Consider the following 26,321-nt stretch of genomic DNA (forward strand, 5'->3'; position numbering starts at 1 on the left):
GGTTCCAATCCGGGGGGGGGGGTCCCCTTTTGCAACACTTGACAAGCAACACATAACAAGCATTTCACCGAAACAAGTTTAACTTTACACATCGAAAACATACACATTCTTCAGAAGTTCCGTACAAGAATATAGACGAGGTGCATGTACGGTTTGGTAGTAGTAACCCGGGAGGACCCGGAACGATAATAATATAGGTTTTTTTTTTTTTAAATTATAACTGTACTATGGAGGAGCCAGTGCCGTCTTGACACATTATGGGCCCCAGAGCCTCATGGAATATGAGACCTGATTAAAAATTTCAAGAATAAGTATGCAAATTGGTAGGCAGGCGTTTGTTTCTAAACAGGTGGAGGGGGGAATCCTCAGAAAAATGACTTTGCCCTGAGGCCTACGGTACTCTTATTAAGACGGTCCGAAGAGGGCCCCGTGTAAAGCCGGCCTGCGACTTCCAAAAAAAGATCTCAGCCTAGGGGTCCTGCAGAATGTGGGGGAGTCATATGCCCCTCCCCCTTTACTACCCTGTTTCATTTCGCCAACGGATAGATAGAAAAACCCTATAGTATCTCATCAATACCAGCTAGAGCTAGTGCTGGTGTCGATCTCATCTGCAATAAGTCGCCAAATCCACGTAAAATTGCCAAGAAATATGTGCTAGAAAACAGAGAGAAAGGACGCAGCAGCTCCAAACCTTGGGCAGCAGTTCTCCTTCGATAGCGTCATTTTAATCCATCCACGGAATCCATCATGGCGGCTGTTCATCCGCAGCCTCTCCAAGACGCTCTTCCTCCCGGATGGGAATGTCGATACGATCCACGCACTGGAAGATAGTAAGCATTCAATATTACACACACCACTGTTCAACAATTATTTAATTGTAACAATCAATTTATTGCGACCCCCTTCGGTTGTTGATCGCAGAGATATCTAACTTCAATTGATTCTTCTTCTCTGTCATATCCAATTTGTTTATTCTCGGAAAATTTCAGTCTTGTCTCCAAAAAAACCCATTGTTGTTTACTGATTGCTACAATTTATTTTTTTAAAGATTCAAGTTTGTTCTTTTTTATTGGAACATAGAAAAGACTAAATATTTTTTTTATCTCGTGATTTTTCAAAGGATATATTGATCATTATGTAAATTTTTTAATGGATATCTCTTTTAGATTGCACTGACCATTGAAATCATTGTTGTGAACTTGAATAACAGTGAAAGCATTCATTAAAATAATCTCTCTAAAGTAATAGATTTCTGTAAGTTCAATGTTTGGTTGTGATTAACATATTTGTTTCTGTAAACAATATGTTTTTGTTTGTAATCAAGAACTAAGGTGAAGCTAACCAATGAAATTTTTCTTTCATGTATGTTTTTTTAATTGAAGGATGATTTTTCTAGCTTTTTAACCTTTTAATGAGAATTAATTTAAAAAAAATTAATCACTAGCATACTTACTACCAAACTACTTATACTAAATGTTTATGATTAAAAAAAATAAAAATAAAGATCTTAGTGAAGTTTTAGAATTGTCTCTAGGAATAGATTTGTTTTGGTAATTAATTCCTATAAAAATTATTGTTTTAGGAACATTCAAATTTGGATAATTCATCTAAAGCACATCTCCAAAGTAGAATATGTTAAAAACTGGGATGTACGGAATTAAGAAAAGAACTTTTCTGTGTAGAAAACACTACTATTATATGGGAATTTTTATCACAGAATATTTTCAGTTATGTTAAGTCTCGTTGCAGAACATCAGAAAATATTCTGCTTTAGGGAATATAGTCATATTTGTCATATTTTTATTTGTAGTGAATCAAAGGAAAAAGTTAAAAAAAACGTAAGTTCTCAAACTCTTGTGAGTTATTGAAATGCTAATAAATAGAGTCTACTTCAAATGCCTAAATACAGTCGAACTTGTTTAACCCTGGAATACTATCATGGGTGAAAATGCAACTTTTTTTTGAAATTCTTTTCAACTTTGAAATAAACACTGATTTTTTAAAATAAATAAATAAATATATACATATCAGTAGTCAAGTACACTTACATACCCATGGATATAAAGTAAGGTTTTGTAATCCCCCTGATTATTTGCCCGTTTACTTCCATATATTTTTACCTCTGTGATTACATACCCTCACTTTAAACATGCACTGTGGATATAACACATACCAGAAACATCCTCTTAATCTAGAACATAATTCCGATATAGCATAATGCAAACAGAAATGGACTTAGTGTCCCTTGGAGGCCACATGGTGTGTATATGGGTCATTCTCATGAAATTGGTTTAAATTGTGTCCCTAGCAGTTTACATTAAATATATTTTTGACACAGAACTTTTTTTTCCATCACTTTCTATTCATATTCTATTTTTTAAGTCACCACTATCTTTTTTTATTATTTCATCAATCGATTTTTTTTTAAATTTGTTTGAACAAACTTTCATTTCTTAAGATAAATGTCCTTCTCCTGGCTGTCCCCAGTGCATTTTTCAAATTATAAAATTATAATTTTCTACCTTAAAAAACAAAAAAAAATATTTTTTTTCAATAATATGTATTTTTAGGGCCAGTATACTTCCATATTTCATCATTTTTACAGATTTAAATAGTTTTATCAATAGTTTGTAGCAGGGTTGTTTGGTTTAAACCACGTTGGTTTAAACCATGGTTTAAACCTTGGTTTTAACCAACTGGTTTTTTTAAAAAAACCACTTTGGTTTTTTTCAAAAAATCAAAAGTTGCCTAAATATAATTTTTTTTCTTGAAAAATATGATATTGGTTCATTATTAGCCAAAATGTTTCATTTTTACCACATTTTATATCCTTGGGGTACATTCTGATGGTATATCTTTAAATGACATAAGATTTTATAAGCGGTTTTTTTCAAAAAGTCTCATAAAAGTGGCCAGAATATATATATATATATTTTTAATATGAAGTATCTTAGTTATTTAAAGTTATATACAAAAGCCAAAATTTCTCATTCTTACAACATTTTCTACCCTTTGGCTACATTGTGATGCTCTATCTTTAGCAAATTCATGAATAAGGATTGCATCACACTTCTAAATGTAGTGGTGTATTATCTCACAGGGTTTCTTTTTCCCTTCACAAAGAAGCAGCTACAGTAGTGACACCATCATGCTAGGGGCAAGTTGTCCTATAATCCAATAAAGACACCAGCTGTCCTTAAAGGACAAAGACTAGTGTACTAGTTGTTACATTACCTCACTTACATTTTCATTTTCTTTCCCATAAGAACTAGCACATCTCCTACTGTACATCTCCCAGTCTTAATATTCAATAGTTGTTTTTTTTTTTTATACTTTCACACACACACACACTGTTAAGCCCAGTTAATCAAGGTTCTACTGTATAGTAGTAACAGATTTATAAAAAATAATCAGCTATATACAGGGTGATTATAATTTAAGTTTTGATTCCAAAACTATACAATAAGTACTGATCGGAATGACCTGAAAATTTGCATGGATACTCCTGAAGCAATGGGCGTTTCTTTCGCAAAAGAAAAAAGTGCAAAATGTGCAAGTAGACGATGCTGTACTTGGCCAGCAGTATAATCTATTTTGTGCAACCATCATTTCGGCACTTCCACAGCATCATGGTGTGGATAGAACAACTTCTATCAAGATGCACATTGCAATACCAGCAAAGCAGCTGCTGAAGACCCATTTTGACAGGATGCACCTTAACCCTTGCAACTTCTGGCTGTGGGAGTACCTCAAAATGTTATAAAGAGTGGTCAGATTGCAAACTTTGGTGAATTGTAATCTCCAGCACATTCCCTATATGTTAGAAGTTCCTCATTCCTCAGGAATATGAACGGGGGAAAGGGGATGCGTTTGGTTTAATAAAGCTGAATTGCAAGCACATCCACATTATGACCATGGCATACTCCGATTCTGCTGTTGAACAAGAATATTTGTGCTTTCAGCCTCATAGCCAGAACACGCGGTGGACAACATATTTAACATTTTTTGAGTAAGTTGTAGTTATTTGTTCAATTACTTCATTTTTTTTGTGATGTTTCCGTGAATTATGGACTCGTGCAATGCTGTAATTAAGTTATAATTTTCCCATGACTGGCTATCGTTTCCATTCTGCAAGCAAATTTCCCACGTGTTGGATGATGTCATTAATTTTACATTTTTAAGTATTTTTTCCCCTTTATCAAATAAAATTGAATTTTTTAGGGAATATTCATGTCAATTTTCAAGTCATTCTGACAATCGCTCTTTTTTTACAGTATTTTGAAATCAGAACCTTAGTTATAATCACCCTGTATATCGTAAATCATCGTTAATTAATCTGCATTATTTATGCTTCATTAAATGCATTATATTCACCTAATTTATATTACTTTTTGCAAAATAGCTTTGTAATTAAGTATACTGAAAGTAACTGGAGAAAAACCTTTATATATTATATGATTAATAATAACATTAAAAGAATTTTCAAGCACACAGTAATCCATTGAGTTAAGCAAAAGATAATTAAATGGCAAAATGGTTTTTGTTAAAATGTAATAAATATTTATTGATTAATTAGCATGGGAATAGTGTTAATTGCATTAATAAACATTTTATTTTAGTTAATTATTACAAGTTTGAATGATTTTTTAGAAATTTCATTGTTTTTAATGTTAATACTATTTAAAACAAAAAAACCGGTTTAAACCAAAAAAACCTGGTTTAAACCAAAAAAACCCGGTTTTTTGGTTTTTTTCAAAAAAACCGGTTTTTTTACCAACCCTGGTTTGTAGCCAAATGAAAATTTTCCCCAGCTTTTTTTTTCTTCCATTCGTGACATTTGGGAAACATTTGTTCAAGTGCTACAACAACAGTTGCCACCTATCAAATTTTGTGTTGAGAAGATTAGGAAAGATATAGCCATCACTTGAACTTCCTCTTAAATCAATTAGAGTTGTAAATTATTTCACAAATTAGATTTATTCAGGAAAAAAAAAAGAGGTGAATGTTTTTATATTAAATGTCATCCTGGCTATTTTTTTTATTGTTTTTCTTTGTGAGAAATATGCAATTGAAAATTATTTTCAATTTAGCTCATGTTCCAGTTTAGACACTTGTATTATTTCTGAAAAGCATGTGTTTTCAACATGCTTAGTTTTTTATCAGTGCTGCAAATCATGTAAAAATGTAGTCTCCTGGCATTAGGTAACCAGAAGGGAGGTTCGACCATAAGTTGAAAAAAGGAAACAAAATCTAAATTTCTTGGTTGCAACATCAAGCTGCAGTAATGTTTCATCTAAAGACTGTTTTCAGAATGCAACTCATGAAACAGCAATAGCGAAAAAAGAGACAAATTAGAAATCTGTCGTCCCCATAAAATTGACGAAAAGAGGAATGAGAAACAGATAAAAAAATAAATAAAAATTCAGTTGATAAAAAAAATTATTCAGAGTATACAAATACAACGCCACACAGGCAAAATGCCCAACAAGGTGGCTGAGAAAAAGATGCCCACAAAAATATGGATGTCATATATTTCAAAAATACAGCAACCCAATTGAAAATGCAATTAACAAAAATTATAAACAATATATACACATGATAAAATATTATACAATGCCCATAAAGAATACTTATGGTTGTCTTATTCTAAGTATGGATAGCTTCTCGATTTACCCCAACATGGTTATCGTATTTCTTTTTTAACGTGTCAATTGTGTTACAATTTACTACCTCCGGGGGTAAGCTATTCCATTTATTAACAACCCTATTAGAGAAAAATTCCCTGCCATACCATAACCTTGCATTGTCCCTCACCAATCGATACTGGTGTCCCCTTGTAAAAGCAGTCGATTGGCGATGTACTAAAAGTTCATGGTCCATCCCATTGAAAATTTTTAACACTTCGATCATATCTCCTCGACACCTGCGTTCATCCAATGTAAACATATTCAAAAAATTAAGTCTCTCTTCATAACTCAAGCCCTGTGTGCCAATAAGCACACGCATAGCTCTTCTCTGCACCCCTTCAACCAAGTCTATGTCCCTCTGTAGGTATGGTCTCCAAAACCTTCAGCCGAGGGTATCATTGCTTGTTCATGTTAAAAATAAAATACTAAAATATATAGAACATGTTGGGATTGTCACACATAATATCAAATCAGACCTATATAATTGTCTGATTTATATGCAATGACAATATTGCTCCCCTCAAATATTGTCACCTCTTTACGATGCAGAGTAGATGCAAGAAAGTCCCTTCTATCAAAACTCCTCATTGTCAACCCTGTAAACAGAAAATTGATTTTTTTTCTCTTTACCTCAGTATTATCAGTTTTTTTCTCCCTCCATACGGTTTCACAAGTAAAAAAGTGTAGTATTTTACACATAAGTTATATAGGGAAAAAGTGGCTGGGAGAATAGGAAAGAATTAAAAACCTACTCCTCTCATCTTTTTTTCCGCTTCATTTCATATGTTAACACATGGTTAAATTTAAATTACCTTTTTTTTTATCATGAATTTTTAATAAACTTAATTGCTGACTGTATTTTATTAGCAGGTAAAGAATTGTCCTTAAGAACTTTTTGGATTTTTTTGGTTGAGTGCTTTTTTTTATAACTTTTTTTTTTTTCATTTTTTGTCCCATTTTGTGAGAATAATTATCCATATCTATAAAATTCATTTTCTGTGTGTATGACTGTATATTATTTATACATCTCAAAGCTGAATTTTTTGCATTGTTCTGCAATGAGCCCTCGGCTGACTGGAAATGTTCTGTAGTAAAAATTCTCAGCTGCTATGGTGGTTGAGTGATTTTAGTGACGGACTCACGTGGTGGGGACCTGGGTTCAAACCCCCACCGTTGCCATAGTGGTGGATGGATGAAGTTGGTTTTCTGTAGTTCTCAACTTGTGAATGCAAGCCGATCTCCCCATTAAAAAGTCTCGCCACAGTGAGTAACAAGTCTTCCACCTGCTGCACCCCTTTCTCCGCCAGTTCCTAGAGCTGTTTAACGAAGAGTCTCTTTCGCCCCCCCCCCCCCCCCCCCGGACAAAGGTTGGAGACATGCCGTGGCTCGCAGTTTGAGAACTCCTGCTGTAATCCATCAGATTGAGATCAGGGGAATATTTATTTATTCACGCACATCTCAACAGGCTGAGCCCAATTGCAGAGATGGGAAACACACTGACATAAAGAATACGAAAAATACAAGTATTGAACATTAATAGAAAAGCAAAATAATAATAATAATTCATCGAATTTACACGTTAAAAATGAAATCATCAACATACATATAATACAAAAATATATGCACAACGGAAGCACACATTGAGAATTCAAAAGACAAAACGTCCAAAATAAAGAATGAAAAAACCAAAAATAGATGAGAAAACAAGAAAATATATACAAATTCATATAGCACCTAGTGGAACATGGAATCTTTATGAAAAATATCTGAGAATTCACCCGTATTATAATTTTTGCATGCTCACAGAATTGGTGAAGCATTTAAAATGTTCATGTGTGCACGAGGTAAATGAAAATATTTTGAGAACTATGAACCCATCGCTCGCGAGATGGCACGGAGATATGATGATTATTCAGCAGATTTGATGAAATCAGGAAAATGAGCCTTACACAACCACTGCTTGGTAACTTTTGCTCTGTGCTGGTGCTGACCATGGAAGCACAACAGCTTGTGAAATATCTTTCTGGTAAACATGTTCGCCACTGTAGTGGTCAAGTGGTCATAGTAATGGGCTCACATTGTGAGGACACAGGTTCGAATACCACCATTACCACTGTGGTGGTTGGCTGAGGTTGGTTTTCGGTGGTTCCCAATTTCAAGGTAAGAATGCGAGCCGATCTTCCTGCTAAAAAGTCTCATCACAGAAAGCACACAACAGGCCTCCAACAATACAATTATTCAATCATTACACTTCACTTATAGTTGGAAAGACTGATGGCAGAATGGTGGCACTTCACATAACAAGCATTACACAGAAGCAAACTTCATGTCAGGTTCACAACACGTACATGACATTCCAACATGTACCAACTCGTTAGAAGTTCTGCAGAGGAATGCGGACGAGTTGCATGTGTGGTATAGTAGTGGTAAACATGTTAATCAATTTTGACTCCCCTTTTTCCACAAAAACAAGAGGTGTCTTTCCTTTGTGACGAATCACCATAATGGATTGGGGGTTTTAACGTCGTTGAACAATGGCTGGTGATCCTGGTATATCTGAAAACCAGTGTCTGTCATTTTGATGATTGTGTGCTTGCTCAATTGTGAAGAGCTTTTCATCTGCGAAAAGAATACTCTCCCCAATAGGTTACCAGTGGCCTGACATAGCAGTGCACGAAATCTTTTTTAGCTGTACTTTCTTAAAGTATGTTGTTGATGCTTTCAGATTTGTGAGCCGACAGTCCCAGTTCTTGTTTTGCTATCAAATGCACAGATTCTCCGTTAATGCTGCTTGTTTCACGGGCGATCTTTCTCGTTGAGATTCTTGCATTTCGAATCACCCTTTTTTGATGAGTTGATGGCTTCTAGTTGCGTTGACAATGTGTTTTCTTTTTTGACCTAGGCGGTCTTCATGACCTAGCTCCTTAAATTGCTTAATTGCCCTTGAGACTAGTAAAGGAGCAATACCAAATGATTTTGCAATTTCAAAATTTTGTTAGTGATTCTGATACAACACAACAATTGTGGCATGGTTACTTGACACTTTTTTTGTCACGAAAAGTAAAATGCGCAGAAAATTAAGCAAGATCACAACTTACACTTAAGAATATGTCCTTCAATATTACATTAACAGATAAAACAATTAACTAAACTTTTGCATCAGATAAGTTGTATACATTTATTTTTTGTCTCTCCCCGTAGTAACCATATGTGTAAAAATAACCAAGTTTTTTTCAAAATAAAAATTGCACAACTATTTAAATATGCAAGTTAAAGACAAAAGATATTTTGTGTTAAAGACATCTCCGATTATGATTAGAACACAATGAAAGTAACATTGTAATCATTTCCCTGGACGGATCATGCTGATCCCTTGGGAATACGTGAAGATCACGTTATTATTAAAATAAAAAATTAAAATAAAATAAAACATAGCCTATCAAAGACAAACTCTCCAGAAGTTGAACTCCTTTTTGAATCATATAAATCGTGAAACAAAGAACGAAAAATTTCAAAAGAATTACAAAAGAAAAGTGACATCAGCAGTCCAGAGATGCTTATTTTTGGGAGGGGTGAAGTGACACAGAGTCACATTTTTTTTACACACAAAGTTTGGCATTTGGACTAGCGCTGTGCAAATAATATCTACTCATTTGAATTGGACTTCTCGTAACCTAGATTTTACTAATAGATAAAATGTGATGCAGGAGTGACAGTGTTTTATTTTTTTAATCAAATAATCTTCCATGATATTGATTTTTTTTATTGTCTTCAAAAAGTTTAATGAGAGGTTTTTTTTTAAAAGAACTTCTGGTATTTTTTCTTAGTTATTTCCTGAATCATGTTGAGCACATAACTACATGGGAAGATCCGAGACTTCGACATGTTGAACTGCAACAGGTATTATTAGTTTCATTGTTTGAATGTGCTAATTTTTCTATGTTGGCGATGAAAACTATTGGTCCAATTAGTTGTTAAACAAGAGTGAAATAAGCATCTGGTTATTCTGATCATGTGAAATGAATGAGTTTTAAAAATATCTTTTTCAGAAATTTTTGTATCTCGTTTAATTCTGGTTTAAAAAAAATCAACCATTTGATTTATTTGCAAACTGGTTTTTGAGGTTTTATTATTATTATTGAAAACCAAAGAAATTGTTAGCACTTAGAAGATACAAGTTCTAGTTTAATAACATTTTATTTGTGTGCATCTTGATTAAGATCAATTGTCATATTGTAACGATTATTAAAATAGTGTGGATGTTATTTGGTGATTAGGCTATTTGTTGTAGCATGCAAAATCAGAGCATGTTATTAAATTATGTGGATTACTGTTCATTTCTGAGCACATTTATTGACAATGTGTTGATAGTCATTTGTGTATGGATGTGATAATTATATGCATTGATACTTTTCTTAATTGTGATAATTTCAATGTTCTACATGAGAGAAAAAAATCATTTTTGAGGAAACCAGTGAGTATATAAACCATGAAAATGCAATAAAAATAGATTTTAGTCTTGGAAAAAGCTTGCGGAAGAGTGAAAGCGCATATTTGCTTCATATTTTTATGGGTTTTTCTTTACACTTAGGGTGCCAATATTTTTTGAAAACTGTGTATTTTATGGATGCACAATTGGCATTAAAATAAATTCATAATTTACAAATGTTAAAATAATCGTTCTCTTGAAAAACTGTCAACGGAAAATGATGAAAACATGAATTTATTTATGAGTGTTTAATGTTTGAGAAGAGTGCTGCTATCTCTGCCTTGGAAGCGAAAACCTTACAAGGGAAAAAAATTCATATGGAATATTTATAACAGCAAATTCTCTCTCTTAGGAGAAATTATTTTTGGTAACTTTTTTTTGCTAATGGCTTCTGAATCTGTAGCATTTGGTTTTTAAGAATATTCTCAATGAACAACTGTTTCAATAACTGATTTGCGTTAAGTATAAATTAGCAGAAATTCAGGGCTGTTTTGCACTTTGGCTTTAAACTTGCTGTTTTAATTTTGTATTAAAAATGCATTTAAATTTTATTTTACTTTTTTTCCCTACTATTATGTGATTTGCACTTGATTATGTTCTTATGTAAATATGTCTGTGTATATGTCATGTATGCAAAATTGTTGTGCTAATCCCCACTCCTTCCACACAATATTATTTTCCTTTTTTGTTCTGCTTATCACTGCTTGCAAATTACACCGCCCTTGTTTGTGTATTTCTCTCAGGGTTCATATGCAAAGTACTATCTGTATGGAACAGGGAAACTGCCACCTGGACCTGTGAAGGTGATACTAATAATAAACACTCCCTCAGTGCATGCATGTTTCATGTGGATGGATGCTATTTATGCTTTTTGTTTTTAAATGTTTGTTTCATCACTACGTCATGCTGGATGCTCATGTGCTGTTGTGAAGATGAAAAAAAAAACTTAAAGCAGTGACCAACACCTTCTGCGAGCACTGATTAATTTCATAATGATGACATGCAAGCTTTCTGTTGATTGATGATGCAACTATTTGACCGGCTGTGGTTCATCAATTGACCTATGGCCAAATATTTCTTAAATTGATTAATGCCTAAAAAATTATAAGTTGCAATGTTGGATCCTGGTTTGAAAAATGAGCTGAATGGGGAAAAATGAATAAATACAATGTCAGTGAATCAAAAAAAAGTTTCTGGGTATTAGTATTGAGTCTAACTTGGAAAAGAAAATATTCTGGTCTCTGCTGTGAATCAAACCTCAGTCCTCTTATGGAGAGGTCCTTTCCCAGAGGAGACTAGTAAACATTTCTTTTCCAAGTTCACCTCCACATTATAATATTCAGAAAATCTCTTTCCTTGATGTATTGTGAGCTGAGGAAAATTACCTTTCCCTAATATTTGTAAAGATTTTTGTACAATGCTTTGCATCTTCCTGGAGCTTTTATCAGCCGCTTAAATCTCATCCTAGTCATTGCAATGAGCGACTTGAAAGTGACTTAGTGAAATTGTAGCAAGATAAATAAAATGTAGTTTTTATATTCTCATTCATAAAAGAGACTTTAGGTTTCAAACTAATTTTAAAACTTCAATGTAAAAAAAATATAATAAGTTCAGAAATTTAGCTCTGGGATTCGGCTTAAGACATATAAATTTGGTCTTGCTCTGTCATCATGTTAAAAAAGTGTTTAGGTTCCAAACTGAAAAAATGTAATGTTTAGGTGATTCTTTATTTCAAATATTCACTGGAAAAATTCAAAAATTGTAGTTGCTCAAATAATTTAGTCAAAGAACTAAAATTAAGAAGTTTTGCATCATTAATTTCATGTTTTCTAAAGCAGTATACATGTATATAGCATTTTATAAGCATAAATAGTTTTTATGTATAAATTCATTTGAATTAAATCTAATGCAATTTTTTTAAAAATTTCATTTCTCTGCAGAAGGATTGTCCGAACCTTTGTTCTGCATGCATCCTAGAATATATGTAGATATAGAATACAGTTAAAATCATTTTTAATCGTACCCTGTGTACAACAATATTACTCTCTGGTCCTGATGCATTTTTCATAGCGTTAATATATTCCATCCGTAACAGTAAATAAATAAATCACTCATAATGATACATTTCTCTGATCCTTTGGGTATCACTATATAAGTGTTTCACTATATTATATACTAGCTATAATACACAGTGCCATCTGGGTTTTCTCCATATACTGGGAACATTCAATTGGCAAACTATTGTAAAGGGAAGTAAACATGTCTGAGACACATAATTTGGGAACCACTAACCCAAGTAAAGATGCCAAAAGTTATTGTTGAGGTTTTCAAGAACCATTATTGCCTGAAAATTTTTTTGCCCATTTTGGGTATTTTCCCTGACAAACTTTTGAAGTAGCTTGTTGTTCAAGTCAGACCCCATTTGGTATACATGCAAAATTTGGAGGTGATTGGTCTAAAATTGTAGATTTGCATAAACATACCCTCAGACCTATATAAATGTCCGATTTATATGCAATGACAATATTGCTCAAATATTGTCACCTCTTTACGATGCAGAGTAGATGCAAGAAAGTCCCTTCTATCAAAACTCCTCATTGTCGACCCTGTAAACAGAAAATTGATTTTTTTTCTCTTTACCTCAGTATTATCAGTTTTTTTCTCCCTCCATACGGTTTCACAAGTAAAAAAGTGTAGTATTTTACACATAAATTATATAGGGAAAGAGTGGCTGGGAGAATATTAAAGAATTAAAAACCTACTCCTCTCATCTTTTTTTCCGCTTCATTTCATATGTTAACAATAATACCAGTTTGGGAGATTTATCTTTGGTATTCTTCAACTTTAGTCCAAGTTTGTTGCCAAAAGCTCATGAGTGGGTTTTAAGCATATTTACTTAGCTTCCAAAATGCTATGATATGCTTTTTTGAGTATGGCCCAAATTTTTTTTTCTTGAATCATGGCTTAAAAAAATTCAAAAGTTAAACACTCCAGTCTTACAGAAACACAATGAAACGTGATGTTTTTATGCATCACATCACTTTGAGTCTTTCATTGATAAAATCATTGTTTTTATTTGAACTTTCAACTTTTTTGTGTGTGCTTTATTGACAAATAAATATTGTTTTTTTTTGTTTTTCCTATTTCTTTTCAGTCATACAGTCCATATTATGGATCTTCATCTAGTCATTCCACAAATGTTGCACCACCTCCACCCCCACCTATCGTTCCTAATCCTGCTACTAACACTGCCCAAGTAACAAATGTAATCTAAATTTTTTTCCTGTGTGTTTATGCATGTTAGTCATGTCTGATATTTTTTGTTATTTGCTCTTCATTGAAAAAAAAAATCATAACTTGTTCTTTCTAAAATCATCCCTGTATGTAAATATGTTCAATTTATTTTCATATCCATAAAAAATATCCAATAAAAAGTGCAGGTAAATATGAGAGAGACATTTGTTTTATTCTATTTTAGAAGTTGTACAGTATTCTTTATCAGGAGATTCAGTTAAGTTATCCAGTTTTAGTGTTAGAAAAATACGTACCAAAAGTTGTCAAATTTTTACTTAATAATAGAGCCTTTTTTCTCCTCAAAGATCTTCCTTTAATTTTCGGTAAGATTATCAATGTCACTTTGACTTGCTAAACAAAAAGCTTTTATAATGCTTGCGATGGATAATGTTACTGGCTATTGAAGTAAGGCTTGAAACTAAGGTTTTAAAACTTTTGTGAGATCTTTTAATTTTGAATTAAATTTTTTTTAATATATCTAATTGAAAGATATGATGCATAAATTGCTTTTGCACAATGTGTATTTGCTTTTGCTGTACGTGGAAAGGTTTTTATGTGGTTTTTTTTTTACATAGCCTACTGAAATGAGTTGCTAATTACCTATTTTAATTTGCTAAAATGTAGCTCGAAATTTGTTTAGTACTAATTGCTTGAATTTTGACAAGCTTTTGAAAGTGTTTTTTTTTATGAGTTTCAAATTCATAATTTTATTTTTCAGAGAAATACCTGTAAAAAATTAAATTTTATAATATACAACCACACACACATATAGCTTAAATTATCCATGGGGGTATCACATATTGTTGAGTTGATGTCAAGTGATGGGCAATTTTCTTTTCTAATTACATTTACAATATAATAGCTTCAGTGAAAACAATTTTAAAACATTTTTGTCAGTTTCTGACCCAATATCTTGTCATAAAATTACATGATTTTCTGACAGATACGTATTTTCACATTGCAAAAGATGCCATTTTGCACATGTTGAAACTTGTCTTTCTATTTAATTCAACAATTTCATACATCAAAAGACACTGATTTTATTTTCCTTGACAGGTGCAAAATACAAGGACCAATGATCATGGCAGCATTTTATTGTAAATATCAAAAAAAAAATCTCGGCTGATTACTTCAGAAACTCTCAACTAAGAAAGTTCTTTCAATTCAAATTTTTCTAGGTCTTTTTCTTCCCACACACATACTCTACACACCTGTGGTTTCTAATATTTTAGTTTGTGCGAAACTTGATGATTATGCGAGGCTTTTTTACGAAACCCAAACTAACATGAGTATTTCTCTGATATAGCTGTTTTTTGTTGTAACACCAACAAAAAATTTAACAGCTTTTAGTACTGAAGAACTCCTGAAAGTCTCTCGCACTAGTTGAAAACCTATGGTTTACACCAGTAATTCCTAGGGCTTTGAATTTTTTTTTTTTTGCAGATAGCCAGCAGACCTTCAACACGATACTTACATAACATGAAAATTCAGGCATCCGCCATTTTCCCTAACTTAGGCATAACTCTGGCAACATCAATACATTAGGGTCACACCATATACGCTCATAGCACATACATTCTGGCATGTACTAATTTGTTAGAAATTGTCCAGAGGAAGGTTTATGAGGTTCATGCACAGTTACGTATTAGTAGCTCTAGGGGTTCTGTGTGCAGATCCCAGGGACTCCTCTGCCACTTCAGAAAAACAAAATAAATCTTTAAATTTAGCGCTTAAAAAAAGAGGCCTATGGGGTTTTCCCCATAGAATTTTATTTTAAAAACCCAAAAAGGTTGGGGACAGCTGCTCTATACAATGTAAGTTTCATTACTCTGTGTGTGTGTGGCTTTCATATGCTTGTATGGAGTAGTTACTTTCTTGGGAAAGGAGAGCACAAAAATATAGAATTGCCTGTACAAAGTTGATAAGTCAGTCACATCCAGGGCCGCAACTAGAGGGGGAGCAGGCATGTCCGATGCTCCGGCATGAGAGCAGAGAGAGCACAAATTTCACTGTTTAACTTCTTCAGCCAAAATGTATGCTTTGCTGCAGCTGATCAAACATCAAGTTGTGAGCCTGGTCACATCCAAAGTTACCATTTAATAGCCTGAAACCATAAGAATAAACAAATGAATTAAATGACATTAAATATTTGTCTTAAATTTTTTGTCGGGCAAATCAATATTTCAAGACTTTCACAAAACTTATATCTTCTTTCATTCTTTTTATATAACAAATTTTCAAAGAAATAACCACTTTTCATCCACAAATGCTGTCAAAAAAATTGTCTTTTTTTTGGTAATTATGAATATTTTTCTCTCAGGGTAATCACTATGGCAGCCCAAGAACCCCATACAAGTTTAAGGTGATTTGCTTATTGCTTAACACTTTGAAAACTTGCATGTTTTTGCTGTGCTTATTTATAGTTCTGCATGACGTGAGCCGATTTGCCTTTGTGATTTATATGTGCATGTATGCCATCTGAGTTGCAGTCATAACAATGGATTGCTTGAAGCAAAAGCCATTTGTTTTTAGTTTCGCTTGCTATTAAGATATGTTTATTTTAATATATTGATAGTTTTTAAACTATATTTTTTAAGAATAGTAATGAAAGAAATTCTGCCGGAATTTTTCCACTATAGTATTGAATTTTGCCTTTTTATGGTCTGATTGGGATTTGGAGACATTAAAAATTTCAATAGAATTTTGAGGTTTACAATCCACTAGATTTATTTTAATCATGTGAATTTGATTTTATAGTTTCATTAGAACAGGCTTTTATTTATAATGAAATATATTTTTCTATTTTATTTATGTAGTTACATTTACTTCATTTTCACAGGTTTTTTTTTCAAATATGTGTCTCATTAAATTTCAAAAATTCTTAGGACAGATCTTACGGATCTCTTGTGAGAATACGTGAGGATAACATTATTTACAAAAAACAAATATTCTGTAATCTTTGAGCTAAATCAATGTTTCTGTTTACAGCAAGAAAGTAATGTCCAAGTAGATGAACGAATCCTAATGAAGCTTTGCGTGCAATTCCCTACTGTTGAGGAAAGTTACATATGGCAGCTATTGAAGCAGTAAGTGAATATTTAAGTTAATATTCACTTAAATATTCTAATTACTATACATTAAAGAGATTGGTAGCTTTTTCTCAGCCGAATATATCAAGAAAACAGATATTTTCTGGATATTATGCCAAGGTGAACTCAGAAAGAAAAGGCATCTGGTCTCTGCTGGGACTCGAGCCCAGGCCCTCTTGCAAGCATGCTACCATCTACACTACTTGAGATATGGTCCTGCCTTCCTCATTTCACGCACTGTGGCATGAGGTGCTGAAATATAAAGGCATTAGTAGCCTCTCTTAACTTCAGTCAATGCCTCAAGTCACAGTGTGTGAAATAAGAAAGGCAGGGTCATGTCTCCTATAGTAGTGTAGATGATAGGATGCTTGCCCGGTTTGCAAGAAGACCTGGATTCAAGTCAAGTCCTGGCAGAGACCAGATGATTTTTCTGTCCAAGTTCACCACAACATAATATTCAGAAAAAATACCTGTTTCCTTTTGTTATTATGTACTAAGTTTATAAGTTTATTTTTTTTAATGAATTTTATCTTTTACTTGTTCATTAATTTTCATGCTCATCAATGTAACAGATTGAATTTTTCATTGGACTAAACACGAGTTGCAGAGAAGAACAAAATGCTATACATTTTAATTTTTTCTATAGGTATATCTCTTGTATATAGATTTGTCTTTAAAATTTATACTTCACAGTTAAATATTTTTCCAAATCAAATAATAAAAATAAATGATTAATTGTAGGTATGCAGTGGAACCTCCCTCTTGATAAAGGACATCCTGGACACCAATTTTTTTTTCTGCTAACAGCTACTGTTTGTTAATATGTAGTAAAATACATAGAAGTGTGTGTCCATTAAGGAGAAGTGTCCACTAATGGGAGTGTCCGATATGTTTGGTTAGTTATTATTGCATCCTCAATACAAAAAATGTGTGTAGTTTATAGTTTAAAACCAATATCATCATCGTCAATCCCAAGACCGGTTTGCCCCCATGTTGAGCAGTCGCCACTCATCTCTGTCTTGGGCTTTCTTATTTAATTGGTTATAGCTGGTGCATTCTGCATCATTTATTAGCATTGAGATCCAGGTGATCCTGGGCCTTCCCCCCTTCAATCCTGCCATCCATAACATCTCGCAGCAATCTGCAGTGACAGAGAGCATGTCCTAACCAGTGTTTAAGCTACGGTTGTATTTTTCGCAAAATGCAAAAGAAAATCTTAGAATGCGAAAGAAGTGGTAGCTACTTTCGCTAAAATGCGTACAGGAGGTACGGAACGAATAGACATCCAAACATCAATCATTATATTAGCATTGTAGCATTTTGCTAAAGCTTTTCGCCCCTTTTTCGCTTTTTTGCAAAAGAAATTTTTTATCTAGCTTAAACCCTGGTCCTAACCAGCGTAGGTGTCTGTATTTAATCCTTTCCAGGATGAGGATTTGGTGACTCTCTCCCCAACCTATGTTAGTACTTGCGAATTTGACCTTTTCAATGTCCAGCTTATGTGCTCCATATGCCTCCAGCACTTCCAATCGTTTCTCATCTCTCTTGTTTATGGTCCAGGATTCTGATCTGTATAGTGCAGTGGACCACACATATACCTTAATCAGGCATTTTCGTAGTTTAATCAGTAAGTTTTTGTTTGTTAACAGTCCTTGTTTAGCACAAAATTCTTGTTTAGCAAGGGTGATTCTAGATCTTATGACATTGCTGGTAGCCATCTTTCATGATCAAACCCTTAAAGTATTTAAATGATGCTACTTGTTGTAGTTGTTGACCTTTGATTTTCGTTGTGGAGGGATGAGCTTTCTTGCCTATTGACATTTTGTTTCATTTTACTTATATTTATTTTCATCCTGTACTTCTGGACCTTGTGGTTTATCCTACCTGGCCACAGTAGTCTCGTCAACATTGCTGGGTATCCTGCCAATAGAGCAAGGTCATCTGCACACTTTATCATCTTCACTATTCGGCCCCCCTATTTGGATACTATAAAGCTTTTACACATAACGGTACAAAATTTCAGCCTTAGCTTAGGCTTAGGCTTCAGAGTTTAGAATATGGTGATGATATAGTTAACTTGGGATTTGTATGAGCTTTCTTTTTGTTTGTGAATAAACTTTACAAATAAATTGTACATTCATTCTGTGCTACTACAACTAGAAGAATTGTGAGTTTGTGACAGCAAAAGCCATGAAAGTTTAATTCATTTTTTAACAAATCAAAAAAAAGGCCTATCTACATTGATAAATACAACAGTGTATATATTTCAACAAATACTAAATAAAAAATTGACTATAAAACATATTTAAGTTTTGTTAGACTAATGCAATAATATTTTTCTATTTGTTCAAGGTACCACAACAGAGAAAATGTTGTAGTTAGTGCACTGTTGGCAGAGGGCCAGCCAAGAGCACAAACACATTCAGTAGATCTCACCCCAAAACTTCATCGGGTAATATATATACAAATGTTTTCTAAATCTCATACAACCTTTTCATATCAATTGGCTCTGTTTAGTGTTTAAAGAGATAAAAGTGTGTTTACAACGAATATGGAAAACTAGTTGAATGGAGAGATATCAGTGTTTCAGGGAAGGAAAATTCATCTCTGCCCTCACGTGGACTCTTAACTCTGGTCTCTTGTTTGCCGGATGAGTGATCTACTAACTAAGCTATGGAGACAGATAGAATTCTCCCCTCTTGGAGCGTATGTATATGCTGAATGGCTCAGTGCAATGGATGGCACCAACATTCTTCTAATAGCTTGCAAATAACATCAAGGCCACCAGATGGCGCCGTATATGCAGGAAGACATTACTCTCCCCTGTTAATACAACAGATATGAAAAACTGGCTGAATGAAGAGATGCCAGTGTTTCATGAAAGGAAAATTTATCTGTACCCTCATGGAGACTCCAACCCCAGTCTCTCATTTTCCGGGTGAGTGCTCTTTCCTGAAACACTGATATCTCTTTAGCCAGTTTTCTGTATCTGTTGTATTAACAGGGAAGAGTGATGTCTTTCTACATATGCATAGCCATCTGGTGCCCCTGATATCATTTGCAAGCTATTAGCAGAATGTTACCACTGTCCATTGCACGGAGCCATTCACCATATACATACACTCCAATGGGGGAAAATTCTATCTGTCTTCACAGCTTAATTGGTAGAACACTTGTCTGACAAATGAGACTAGGGTTTGAGTCCCTGTGAGGGCAGAGATGAATTTTCCTTCCCTGAGACACCAATATTTCTTCATTCAGCCAGTTTTCTGTATCTGTTGTATTAATGGGAAAAGTGACGTCTTTCTACACATAAAGTGTGTTTATTATTCAGCATCTGCAATCTTTTTTCTTTCCACAGTCTGAAGTACAGACATTTCAAGTAGATGAAGCCTTGTATTTCAAACTTCGTAATTTCTTTCCTGCTGCTAATCCTGACCACATCCGGAATCTGCAAAAAATGTAAGTGAAGGCAGATAATTTTTTTGCTTACCTTGATTTATTTTGTTATTAAGTCTAGGTCAAGCTATCTTAAAACTGATATATTTTTAGAGAAGTTATCGTGTGTATTTAGATTGATAATAATTTAATTTTTAAATATCAATTTCATGTTTTTTGTGTGTGTGCCTTATGATGCAGGTATAACAATGAAGAACATGAAATCATAGCTGCTTTAGTTGCTGGGAATCGTGGTAATAGTCGTCACCAAAGCCCTCATCCAAGTTCACCAAAGATGAAGCTACGATACCTCAAACTGGTTTTTCCAGAGGCAGATGAAGCAATTCTGTTCGATGTCTTGAATAAGTAATTTTTTTTCATATTTATTACATTATCTTCAACATGTTTTCTGATTTTCAATTATTTTATCAAAGGAATGAGTTCTATTGAATTAACTTTCTAACCATAATCATCAGTTGTTTCAAAGTTTAGATGTCATATTTTACTAAAGATAGCTATAATCACAGATTTAATTTTCTCCTGTAAACTGGCAGTTATATGCAGTAATCTTCTAATTATAATGTCACACAATGAACATGCAATAGAAAGAAAATGTACAGTCTTTTACATGCAATATACAGTGTCGCTAATTCTATCGAGAATTTTCTACAGTTTCTAATCTGACACAGCAAAAAAACATTGAAATTTGCTGGTAATGGGAAGTTCGTTATTATGAAAATTGTCTGAGTGATTGTGTGCTCTTGTTATAACGGACTCTTCCTGTATTTGGCAAGTAGGATTGCAGGTGTGATAGTTATCGGAATGGCATGCCATATATGACTGTACTTGGCAGATTTATAGATTTATCACACTATATTTCCATCAAATACTTAATATAAATATGAAGAAATTCACTGCAGGGTTGGTGTGAGCTCATAATTTATAGCATAGTTCCCCCCCCCCCGATGTTCTACTAATTTGTAAGTCAAAGTTCAAGAAATAAACACACAGCAAAGTTATGAAAATCATTTTTTTGAATTTAGAAAATTCTTTTTGATAGTTGTGAAAAGGAATTAAAATAAATTTCTGTCATTCTGAAACTAATGATTGGTGAAAATTTTTTAAAGGAGACTTCATTGGGGGGGGGGGGGAAACACAGATACACATAAAATAAAACATTGAAAGACTGGACATACCCATCCTCACAACTTGGAGAAATATCATAGTATATCTGGAAATTTTATTAAGAACAAAGTAACATAACTGCCTCAGATGAAGGCAACAAAAAAATGTATAACCATCATGGGAAATCTTTAATCTGAAATCATATAAAATATAAATGAAATATACAAATTATGCCAATGGGTGATCATAATTACAAATATGATTACATGAGGTGATGGCATATAGCTGTCCATCCCATAAGAGTCTCGTGATCGCCAGTTAACTGAATGATCGTCTATAATCTTGGTATATAAAATTTCAAATCACAGTGAATTAGCCAATCACAGTCATCCCTGTTGTTATATCATCCAGCTTCCACATATCAGTTCGATTGTCATCATCTGGGCTTCAGATCATAGGTACTTGTCTATGGTTATGCCCAATTGTCACTACCATGATGACTGATCATTTGTTTTAAATGTCACTATCATCTTTGCCGCAAGTTACTCCCTCACCTCAGGGTCGTCTTAAGAGCATCATGGGGCCCCCGGCCAAGTGAATTTTCTGATGCCCTACCTAACAAATTCTCGAAAAATTCAACTACTTCTCATTTTTCTGAGGCCCCACCCCGGGCCATGCGTTAAGACGGCAATGCCTCACCTGACTGTTGCACTCTCGTAAGGTGACGTCTGTGACTCCTCTTCATCTTAGCCACATGTCGTATTTATTCACCTAAAAAGCATCTTTGTTTCCTTGAAACAAACCTAGATGATTATGGATTATAGATCGGCTTTCCCTTTTTCTTCCTTATCTCAGATTATAGATATTTCCCAAGTTTTTACATCTAAAGCGGTAATATACCTCTTTGATCACTTTGATTCATATTTCCTTTAAAAAAAATTTAATAAAGAAACATATAATGCATACAGTAACAGGTAATTTAATCGAAATATAAAATAAATTTCTAATTTGCATACCACTACTAGAATAGGCTCCACAACCAGGGAGCTGAGGCTATTTGAGCCCCACCCCAATAATTCATGAATATACAATGCAATGCACTAGTCCGCCTCCTGCTCACAGGTTTAAGTCTCGTATATACGGATGAACAGGGATTTTCAGATTCCTCCCAATATTTTCTTCATGCCACCCCTCTGGCTACTAGTTATCTATAGGAAAAAAATAAACATTTTTTGTAGTCATTACTCAGATCTGAAAAAAAAAACCATTGGAAATTATAAGTATATTTTTTTTTTGTAGATCATATGAACAGTATACTTTCCAATTCCATGTTTTCTACACAATATTTGTACTACAGGTGTTCTGCATTTTAGCTTTTTCAAAAGTTCAACCTTCTCACAGAAACGTGAAGTATCATGTTTTCATTTGCAGCTTGTACACGCCACATCTCTTGACATTTTCAGAATGTTTGCAAATTAGGTAACCACAGAAAAAAATAGAGCTCTGGACAAATTCTACATCACTAAAATTGAACTGTACAGGGTGGCGAAATGAAATGAAGAAAGAAAAATTCTTTCGATCAAATCTGACTTTTGGATTAATCACATTTACTGAGATGTAGCTGTGCCATCAATGTTACCCAGAAGCCTGAAAATTGCAGTGGACACCAAGAATAAGTGGTACAAAAAATAAATAAAATGGCTAATGCATTAGAAAAGGCGGAAACAGAATTTGGGTGAGGAAAAAAAATCAAAAGTTCAAAAGTCCCTGGTTGGAAAAAAAAAGATTTCAGTCAAAGTGTCCATATTATGGATTCGTACAAACTTGGGAGGTTCTACTGTATTATAAATGAAAATTTTTTTTAATTTATCTGCAAATTAATCTATACATCTGTATTTATCTATTTGCAGCTGTGACAACAATGCTCAAGAAGCTTCCATCCGATTGGTCAGTATGGGTTATAAGAAGCGGGATACTCCAATCACACGTCCACTCATGAGCCAGCCATTTGTGAAACCTATCACAGAAATTTCTCATCAAACCCCACCACCTCCAGAACGTCCAATTATTATAATTCCTCCAAGTGCTTCTGACAAAATCAGATGTAAGGATTTCTCGCTCAAATATTAACAGTATGAAGAATTTTTTTTTTGGATTTCATGAATTTTTTTTCTAATTCTTTGAATTCTCTCATGAAAGCGGATATGAGACCTAAATCTGTCAAGTCTGTAAAACCCAGTATGCCACAATATCTAAAGTCATATTGCCAGACATGCAAAATTAATTGCCTAATGATGTTAAAGTATATGTATGTTTTATATTAATCTTTTTTTTTTCTTTTCAATTGGTGAAAACCTATCTCTTATTTAGTGGTTGCCAAACTTCAAGATCAGTTTCCCGCTGTTTCAAGAACTCTAGTGAATATGGCTTTAGACAGCAGCAACTACAATGAAGATAGGGCAAAACAGTTTTTGTCAGCCATGACTCCCCAAGATGGGTAAGTTATAGGCTACGTTGTTTAAAATTTTTGCAAAAAAGTTGGTAGTTTGAATAATTTAGTATAGGAAATTCTATTTATTGAATTAAAATATGAATGAAAATTATTCAGACGACCCTGGTAATGTATGAAATTCAAAGCGCTGTTGATGTATCTGGGAAGCATCTCACAGTTTTAAATACTGCAGTTGTAAAAGTAGTCTATAGCTATGCGGTCATGGGAGCAAAAAAATTTCATTTTGGTGCTATTCCCGAAAACAGTTGACTGTGTTTCAAAAAAAGAGTTTTGAAGAGCCCTATGGGCCTTGCTCGGGTGCGGTGGATTATATTGTTTCTCGATAGCAACTTACATCGCATACATACTAAAAAGACTGGAAGTGCGCGTCTGAGCGGTGGGAGCGATGACGAGTTCAAACCGGCAAGAGCCCCAGCGATTGATCTTAAGAGGAAATATGATCTTCGACCACGTCGGCGTCCACAAAAGTAACTGATAAATGGAAAACCGACGCAAGTTCACCTGCAAGGAGATGAATCAAGTCATCGATGGCAAGAACGAATTAAGTGTTATTTACTCGGCTATATAGTGAATTGTGCTGATCTCAATTCACCCGGTGACGATTCCGGTAATGACTGGCGGCTTAGACGATGATGATCTGCGACTAATTCACAGTGATTCGAAATTTTATATACCAAGATTATCGGCAATCATTCGATCAATTGACGATTACTGGATTCTTATGGGATGGACGGCTATACACCAGCATCTTATAATCCCGTTTATAATTTTGATTGCCCAATGGCGTTGATTGTTTAGATTTTATTTATTTGTTATATGACTTCAGAAGTTGACGATCAATTTTTATGTAAATTATTTTATTTTGCTGCCTTCGTCTGAGGTGGTCATGTTACGTTGTTTTTAATAAAACTTTCCGGATACACCCATCCTTCGGGAACGCTTCGATATCTCGCTGAGATGGGAAGCGGGGTGTATCCGGTCTTCAAAGGTCAAAGGTCATGGAAGCATCATGTTGGACTCTCATCCTGGGGATCCGGGTTCGAACTCTGTTGGCAGCATAGTAATGGTTGACTGAAGTTGGTTTTCTGCAGTTTTCCAACTTTAAGCAGTGAATGCATGCCATTCTCCCATTTGAAAAATTATTTCTGCAGAAAGCAAGCAGACCTACAGCATGATATTTACATAACATGAAAGTTCAAGCATTTACCATCTTCACTAGAAAATATGGAAGACATGTGGCTACACCAGCAAGAGGATGAAACAAGCGCAACTCTCGCCACATAAAATACATTAGGCCACACATACTACACTCAGAACACACATTTTGACATGTACCAATTCGTTAAAAATTCCACAGAGGAATGTGTATGTGGTGCATGTATAGTTAAGTAGTAGTAGTAATAATATATCGACAAGCTGGTTCAGTTCGTAGCAACCCAAAAAATTGTATTTTTGTGTTACGTACACCATGAGAATGGTGGAAAACGTCTCTAAATATCTCACCATCCCTACTCCCATCTCTACTTATATGCTCCCCCACTGCAATTTAATGTGGATCGAAATTCCCATTGAGTTCCATAAAAAGTGAATCTTTTAAACACTGATATCTCAGAACAGGAAATTTTAAATCATTGCCGCCTTGAACCAGCCCATCAATATCTAAGGGAGTCAGCGTATTTCATTATAATAAATTTTTTTAATTTAACTTTTGTCAATATTAAGTAGCCACTATCCCAAAACGATTGGCAGGCCAAGACAAAAATCTCCTAGAGCTATGCAATGAAGATCTCTGTTCTATTATATTCTAGTTTAGTTATGAACTATTGTATTTATTCTTGCTAGTGCACGTCCAGTTGTACCTCAGACAGATGGCATTACAAACGAAGGAAGTCCAGCTAAAGTCGGCTTTCCGCCAGAGGCTCCCCCTGTTCCCCCGAGAAGTAGACATTCCTCAGCTTCAAAAGACAGTGATACAGGCTCTGTATCCAGGCATTCAAGTTTAGAGAGGCACCCTCTGAAAGGTGATTTGCACATTTAAAAAAATTCTGAAAAGTGTAAATTTTACAAATTTGACTTTAAAAGTAGTGATCTTCTCCGAATTGAAAGTTTCTGTCTTATAGTAGATGTTGCTTATTTCAAAGTAGTTATTGAATAAGATCACATGGGAGTAATTACCGCATTTTCCCAGGATAATATTTAACTTCCATATATTTACTGTTTTCTTCTATTCTATAAACAAATATTTGTTAGGAAATGTTTCTAAATTCTCACAACCGATTCTGAATAGTTGAAATGCAATGCAATTAGTTGATATTGAAATGTTACATGATGATGATGTTCATAGTGAATTCCTTAAAGAATTTTTTTTTAAACAAAAGTCAACATAAGCACTGCAAGCTTCCAAAATTTTGTTTTGAAAAAAAAAGTGTCGTTTCTGATATGCTAAGAAATATGGTACAGTACAAATACAAATACAAATACAACGCCACAACAGGCAAAACGCCCAACGAGGTGGCTGATAAAAAGATGCCCATAAAAACATGGATGTCATATGTTTCAAAAATACAGCAACCCCATTAAAAATGCAATTAACACAAATTATAAACAATATATACACATGATAAAATATTATACAATGCCCATAAAGAATACTTATGGTTGTCTTATTCTAAGAATGGATAGCTTCT

At 34.0% G+C, this 26,321-nt stretch overlaps 1 protein-coding gene across 3 annotated transcripts in view; it reads left to right on the forward strand.

Annotated features, from left to right (window-relative positions):
- The first annotated feature begins 687 nt into the window (after positions 1-687).
- The window catches only part of LOC149087736 (uncharacterized), a 36,123-nt gene continuing 10,489 nt past the window's right edge, over positions 688-26,321 (forward strand). The window contains exons 1-12 of one of the 3 annotated variants that reach the window (XM_089231616.1): positions 688-830; positions 9,515-9,587; positions 10,920-10,979; positions 13,331-13,441; positions 15,791-15,832; positions 16,459-16,556; positions 18,912-19,011; positions 19,921-20,021; positions 20,199-20,363; positions 23,033-23,226; positions 23,493-23,619; positions 25,477-25,655. In XM_089231616.1, coding sequence (XP_089087742.1) covers positions 748-830; positions 9,515-9,587; positions 10,920-10,979; positions 13,331-13,441; positions 15,791-15,832; positions 16,459-16,556; positions 18,912-19,011; positions 19,921-20,021; positions 20,199-20,363; positions 23,033-23,226; positions 23,493-23,619; positions 25,477-25,655 — 1,333 coding nt within the window. In that variant the 5' untranslated portion in view covers positions 688-747. The remainder of the gene's footprint in view (positions 831-9,514; positions 9,588-10,919; positions 10,980-13,330; positions 13,442-15,790; positions 15,833-16,458; positions 16,557-18,911; positions 19,012-19,920; positions 20,022-20,198; positions 20,364-23,032; positions 23,227-23,492; positions 23,620-25,476; positions 25,656-26,321) is intronic. The other 2 variants (XM_089231617.1, XM_089231618.1) reach the window with 2 other exon arrangements.

This window comes from Pholcus phalangioides, unplaced genomic scaffold (genome assembly GCF_987345545.1).
Source record: "Pholcus phalangioides strain wild (caught in Gottingen) unplaced genomic scaffold, Ppha-v1.0 ptg000004l_1, whole genome shotgun sequence".
Taxonomy (NCBI): Eukaryota; Metazoa; Arthropoda; class Arachnida; order Araneae; family Pholcidae; genus Pholcus; species Pholcus phalangioides.